This window comes from Austrofundulus limnaeus, unplaced genomic scaffold (assembly GCF_001266775.1).
Source record: "Austrofundulus limnaeus strain Quisiro unplaced genomic scaffold, Austrofundulus_limnaeus-1.0 Scaffold1836, whole genome shotgun sequence".
Classification (NCBI taxonomy): domain Eukaryota; kingdom Metazoa; phylum Chordata; class Actinopteri; order Cyprinodontiformes; family Rivulidae; genus Austrofundulus; species Austrofundulus limnaeus.
In genome coordinates, this window is record NW_013954238.1 from 29,865 (window position 1) to 37,084 (window position 7,220).

Below are 7,220 nucleotides of genomic sequence, written 5' to 3' on the forward strand. Positions count from 1 at the left end.
TTGTTACATAAAAATAAATGTAACATGTTTGAAAATGAGATTTTTCATACAGGTCATAGAACTGTATTAAATGGACTTAGTTAATATAAAACACAACATTTAAAATTAAATTTATTCTTGTGATCATTTTTTAAATTAGCTCACAGAAAAATAAAAACACACCCTAAAGAGTTTTCCAAGATAACTGCACTTTTTACTAAAACACACAATACATTTTGCACAGGGCTGATACTTTTATAAACTTTTATTGTTTTAGTTTTCTACATTTGTGTTGTAGAAGTCCCATGTTGACTCATTACAGAACACACCTTCTAAAAACCAAAGTTAAAACCAGTTTTAAACAATGACTGTTCAGTCACATTCAGTCATCAGTGCTGAGCTGAAGAATGAGAGCAGCAGGCCTGCTTTGAACMGATCTGAGAGAAGGCGTGTAATCACATGTCACAGTTTGACCAAAGCAGGGAGGAAAATCTGAAATAAAGCTGTCGAAGGACGGGTCAGAGTTCCACCAGGCGGGGACTGCAGATGTCCTCTCAGACCGCTTTGAGATTTTCACCCAGATTCTCTACAGAGAAACACTGAAATGTGAGATGTTTTATGCATTTCCACATGCACTGATACCATTTCTGGTATATTAATTGTTTTAGTGTTTTGTTTTGTTTTATTTTTTTTTTTTTGGGGGGGGGGGTCTAAGTATTATAATAATGTAAAGCATAGTTGCTACCCCAAATATAAACAACTGAATTATTAATTTTTCTTGTAATTTTGTTTTGTTTGCAAACTCCTGGTGAACTGTGGGTCAAACTTTCCTGAAAACAAACCTGTCTTACAGTGGGATTCTAAGTAAAACTATGCAGTTTTTTTTCTTGCAGCTAATGAACAGTTGCAGCCCAAATTGACAATTTTTATACATTTTGAATAGCTTTTATTAAAACTTCTATATTTCAAGTTTCATTGACTTCAAGAAATTATTAGTTATTGGAATAATCTTGATACTGAAATCAAACTTACAGAACACTGTAAATGTTACAAAAACGACAAAAACAAGTTTATGGAAAAAAAGACATTATATGATCATATGCTTTTCAGATAAAATGAGAAATACCTGATGTTGATTTTTGTTTTGATTTGCAAATAAAACAAAAGTTCAAGCTTGAGTCTGTAAACAGTAACAGAACATATACAATTCCAAAAGAATATCAGTGGAAAATGTCCACTCCCGTATAGACTAAAAYGTTGTTTTACTATTGTTTGAATTTATATTTTAAGGGGGGGAAAAAAGGGCCAGATGCCCTTGTCTCATCTCTCTGCTCCCTTTCGGTAAGGACTGCTCTTATTAATTTTATTGTACATAGATTATTTTTGTTTTATTTCAAATGAAATAATGATGATAATAATAAAAGGCAATCTAGGTGGGTAAGGTAATTAGGCTAAATAAATAAATAAATAAATAAATAAATAAATAAATAAATAAATAAATAAATAAATATTCTTTATCTAACTCATCCTGCCTAATTTTCTTAAAGCAGCAGGAGCTAAATGTTTGGTAATATTCAAGAAGGGGGGGTTGACACCTAAATATTTTCCAATTGGACGACTCACCCATGTGATCTCACGGCGCGTGTTTCACAAACACACCTTCCCCACACTCCCCACCAGAGAGAGAAAGGCAGAGAGGGAAGGGGAAGGAAAGTGAGGCGCTGATCACCTTCCAGAGCACAACACGCTGCTCGGTTCAGAAGGTGCTGCTCTCGGTGCCTCGCCGACCACCGGATGGGGTCCACTAGCGTCTCGCTGCGCGTCACCAGGCGTGGATTCAGAGCAGCCGAGCGGCCAACATGTAGCCGCAGACCCACCTGTGATCCGAGCTGGTCCGCCCTGAACAGCCCCGCCTGTCCGCTCTGAAGCTCCCGGAGACACCGCAGGCGGTCCGGAGTCGCCATGAGCTCCAAGGCCGAGCCCAAGCGCCCGGGGGTGGAGAGGAGGCGCAGCCCGCTGGATCAGCTCCCACCTCCGGCCAACTCCAACAAGCCGCTGACGCCTTTCGGCATCGAGGACATCCTCAGCAAGCCGTACGCGAAGAGGAGCCACCTAGCCCCCCGCGGAGAGAACGTCCCGTCGGGGGGGCACAGCCCCACGGGCCGGGAGCTGCTGGGTCAGAGCTCCCCGCTGTGCGCGCTGGAGGAGCTGGCCAGCAAGACTTTCAGAGGGCTGGAGGTCAGCGTCCTGCAGGCTGCAGAGGGTACATTTTCATAACACAATACTATTGTTTTGTTATATCTGTTTATTACAAACGGACAGGAAAAGTGATTATTGCTATTTAAAAAATGTATAAAACACTCTGCGTGAGTTGAGACAATAAAAACAGTAGTTTCTGTAAGAATATTAATGTTTGTAAAATAAAATAAAAAAACAGTAACAGCTCCAACCGCAGCTCAGTCAAATCTTAAATAAATATGCCTAATTGTGATTGTGCTAAAATATTTAAAAGTTCAAAACGAAATAAGTCAAGTTTATATCAAATCAGACACGTGTTGAACCAAAATTATTACACAGGTTAATTAGACTCATTAATAACACGAACTGTTACATGATAAATAATAATAGTATATTTAAATACGTGCTAATGTGCTCCTTGTGTTAGATTTTAGATTTTGTTTGGAATGTGAAACTTAATGAAATGAGAATAAACATAATTATTAGAATTACAGAAATTTTGAGAAAATTAGGAGTCAAGAAACAAAGCAGATAAATGTTTACAACATATTTATTTCTCAAATGAAAATCAGTTTTTCACCATAAAACACAAGACTTAATAAATAAAGAAATAAATAACGGATATTAAATAAGATGCATAAACATTAAGGATTATAAACAAGCCATAGTAATTCAAATTTGGCTAAAAAAGCTCGTTTGAATGAAAAGAAAAACTCTTTTTAAAGGTTCAGCTTTTATGAAGGTGTGAATGCTCATAAACCTTTGGTGAGAATCCCTGAGATTATTTGATTTTTCCTGAGATGTTTTTTTTTTAAATAAACTCTAAAACTAAAACCAGTGAAGGAGAATTTAATTCGTTTATTATAAAGAAAATAAACTGATGCTGTGAAGCGAATGTTATGTCTGAATTATAGTGTTGTTGCTTTAATGTAATTCATAAAATACAGTTTCATTCCGCTGCTGTTTCATTCACGATGAGGCGACATGTGTCTGTCCTCAGGCCGGGACGGAGCGGCGCTCTTCGGTCAGAGGAACGCTCCTAAGAAGCGGCGGAAGTCGCGCACGGCCTTCACCAACCACCAGATCTACGAGCTGGAGAAGCGCTTCCTGTACCAGAAGTACCTGAGTCCGGCCGACCGGGACCAGATCGCGCAGCAGCTGGGCCTGAGCAACGCGCAGGTCATCACCTGGTTCCAGAACCGGCGCGCGAAGCTGAAGCGGGACCTGGAGGAGATGAAGGCGGACGTGGAGTCGGCGCGGGCCGCGGGCACCGTGGCCTTCGACAAGCTCTCCAAGCTGGCCGAGCTGGAGAGGTGCGCGGCGGCGGGCGGGTTCACGCCGAGCCGGGTCTCCGACGGCGGCGGCCTGGACTCGAACGGGCCGCGCGCATCGCCTCCCTCACCCGCAGGAGAACTGAGCAGCGCGTGCTGCTCCGAGGAGGAGGAGGAGGAGATTGATGTGGACGACTGAAAAGTAAAAATAATAAAAATAATATAAGTCTAAGAGGAAAGGACACAGTTAATATTCAGAGACAGTTCACATAAACACTTTAAAGGTACTCAATCCATCAGCACGACATGTAAGGAAATCTGTGTTTGGTAGATAATTTCTTTGTTATAATGCATCTTGGCAATAATTCTTGGAAATCCTGTTAATTTCACTTTTAACTGGTATCACATTTGTAAGGAACATGCATTTGTGAAGCTGAGTGGGTTGTGCACAAAAAATGCCAAATCTTCTCTGCCAAGCATCTTATTTTGTTTTGAACTTCTCCAGATGCTGCCAATCATTTGCCCACTATAAGATTTACTGCCAAGAAGCACTCACCCCTGGAGGCTGTAACTTTTAATGAAGGTAACCCAATCTTTACAGAGAGGCCTCATATTGGTAAGACACACTGACTCTGTTCCTCTGTTTAAAGCACATCGCTGCTCAAATGAAATACACGACTGGGTGTTCAATTCAGTTCGTCGCTCACAAAATTTCCTTCAGTGACAAAGAAATAATCTATCCAACTCAAATTTACTTACATTTTGTGCTAAATCAAATCGTGTCATTTAAGACTTTCCATCAGTAGCTGTTTTTTCAGATATATTGATATCGAATTCTGAAACGCTGGTACACACTCAATGTAAACAAATATGTGTGGTCACAGTCTTAGCAGGTCGGTGGTGTCCAGTCCTCCAGGGTCAGCATCCTGCAGGTTTTAGAGGTTTCTCTGCAACTCCTGAATGAATGAATGAATGAATGAATGAATGAATGAATGAATGAATGAATGAATGAATGAATGAATGAATGAATGTGTAGTTAACAAGCTTCTGTAGAACTTGCAGAGGTAACTCACTCACTGAATCAAGTGTGTTGGAGCAGGGGTTCAAGTGAAACACCAACAAATATGCTGGAATCGAAAACAACAATTTGGTAGAAAATTTAAGAGTTAATTTGCTGCTAGATGTGAAAGAAAAGAGAAACAACGATCACGACTAAATATTGGGGACCAAGCCAGACGGGGTTCAAATTTCAAACAATATTTTTGTGGATTTCCTGCCAACCGTGATTTTAATATTTATTATTATTATTAATTATCTTTTTATCTGCACACTTTCCTCAAAATACGCACCGTTACATCAATATGTCAATAGATGTTGATGTTGTTGACCTATAGTTTCTTTAGCTGTTTCTGTAAACAAGTGCATGTGTTCACTGGCAGCCATTTTGATCACCTTGAACCAAAATAACCTGTTTTTTTTTCCTAAGAGGAATATAATAGGGATTTTGATTCCTACGTCACAAATTACCTGTATTTTTCATGACGTTGCAACGAGTACCTTTAAATGGTTTCAGTGAAGCTTTTTGTAAGTTCAAGGGGAATGTTTTTCTTTTTTTTCTGTTTTAGAGACGATAATCAGTCCAGATTTGATATATTTATAACACTTTGTACTCTTGAAGTGCCTTCAGAGTGAGCTGCTGCAGCACACATGTAGAAAGTGTAAAAATCCTGATTATGTCAAATAAAATCAGACATTTAAATAATTTAAACAGTGTTTTTGGTTGAGGCATTTTTTTTTTTGTCATAATGTTTCAAACCAGTCTCCAGCTTTCTTCTGGGAACCATTTTTGATTTTGCGCTGCAGCCTTAGGAGTGACGCGCACGCGTGCGCCTATTCGAGGTGGCCTCCGGCGGTTATTTGTGCACAAAGGTGGCCCCGCAGACAGCGTGTCGGAGACCATATGGTTCCGAGATGGTCCTCTTCAATTACAAGACACTTTGATGGATTAACTTAACCTGCCTTTTGGACAATTAGACCCCCTTTTTTTGTGTCGCGCTCAGCGCAGCCGTGGCCCCACTGACTCGGAACACAAACATGAATGTGAATGTGCCTCAGCAGGTCCTCTGAGCTCCTGGCCTCATCTGCACTCCRTTAGGTTCCAAGCTGATGCATGTCAAATTATCAGAGCACAAATTTCTATATTTTTCATCACATGCACACTATTATTTACTACTGTAAATTTGATTCATTTCAAGTTTAGTTCTRTCACTTAAAAAAATGCAAAACTCAAAATGATAAAACCAACAAATTAATAAAAAAGACTGGCGGACTTAATTTAAAAATATTRTGTCAGCTCGTCACACTAAACTGAATTAAGTAAAGGTAGCAAATTTACATTACATTAACTTTAAGTAAATCTGGTTTAGTGGAAACGGTTGACAATTTTTTTTCAATTAAATTAAATCCACTTTCTGTTTTTTGAGTGTAGTTACTAGCTAAGTAAAAATAGAAAACATTGGGAGAGCGTAAAACAACTATATTAAACACTAAAATGAAATGCATTTATAAAATGTTAAATGTGGGCTGTGTCAATGAGAGAAGTTCTAAATTGTGATTTAAAAGTGTCACAAACTTTAACAGGAAACTGAGTTCAGAACAGAGGAACCAAAATCCCAGAGACAACAAACAGAAATCCTGCATCCTGAAAGTGGTGTGTTCTTGTGGGGAGGCATGGGTTCAGGAAGTCTTTGCTAAATGGAGATTCAAACTGGACTCAAAATGCGCAGCTGGTGGAACGATTCTTAGAAGTTATAATCTGTGTAGACGTTYGTTGATGTTCATACAAAAACAAAGTATTTCCAAAATAATGTTTTTTTATGTGTGGTTTGTAAAAATGTCCTCATAAATGCAGCTCCATTTCTAAAAATGTCTTGAAAACACCAAAAAATGATCCAAAATGCTGAAGAGTCTGTTTGTGGTGCTGTAAAAACAACACAATAAACAGAGAATAAGACAGGTGTAAAGTTATGCTGCGTGCAAAATGTAAACACGCAAAACAAGGAAAAGGTCGCCCTTAGGTTATAGGTTGAAACAAAGGCGGGGCTGTGACATCATCATATTTAATACTGCATTTTGGTGTCCCACTTGGAAAATATAATGGTCACATTTCCAAGGTGAATTTACTCTGAGACCTGTTTATTTTTTAATACAGTTTAGATGTTCCTAAATCACTGTGTTGACACAAGTCCAATACAGTAAAAAAAAAAGTAATTAAGATTTTGCAAGCTAACAAAAATGTTCTTGTGTGGACAGTCCTTGTGTTTTTCTGTTTGTGCCAAGAACAAGAACCTAATTATCATACAATAAACAACTACTGGTCAGCTTTACAAGCTGGTCAGAGTCATCAGGCTTCAGCCGAGTGTCATCAACAGCAAATTTAAATGAAATACAACCAAGTCTACTTTTCCACTGAAGCTTTTTATCTTATGTTCAACATGATTARTAATATATACAAATATTTAAAGGTAGATCCAGGGGTTCACGTCTCCAACAGTCTAATTAAAATGGTGAACAGTGATTTGCTTTAACAGACAACACTTTTATCTTTTTTGTGAGGTGCACCACATTTGTATATACACACAAACACACACACTATGTCTCTCTGTCCTTGTGGGGACGTTCCATTGACTTCTTTTCATTTTTTTTTGGAAACTGTATAGCCTAACCCTAACC

At 38.7% G+C, this 7,220-nt stretch overlaps 1 protein-coding gene across 1 annotated transcript; it reads left to right on the top strand.

Moving 5' to 3' along the window:
* The first annotated feature begins 1,659 nt into the window (after positions 1-1,659).
* LOC106536477 (transcription factor LBX1) lies at positions 1,660-5,256 on the top strand. Its single transcript, XM_014033770.1, has 2 exons — positions 1,660-2,242; positions 3,218-5,256. Exons 1-2 carry the CDS (start codon positions 1,942-1,944, stop codon positions 3,685-3,687), a joined length of 771 nt encoding a protein of 256 aa, XP_013889224.1. The 5' UTR covers positions 1,660-1,941; the 3' UTR covers positions 3,688-5,256.
* Positions 5,257-7,220: the final 1,964 nt, after the last annotated feature.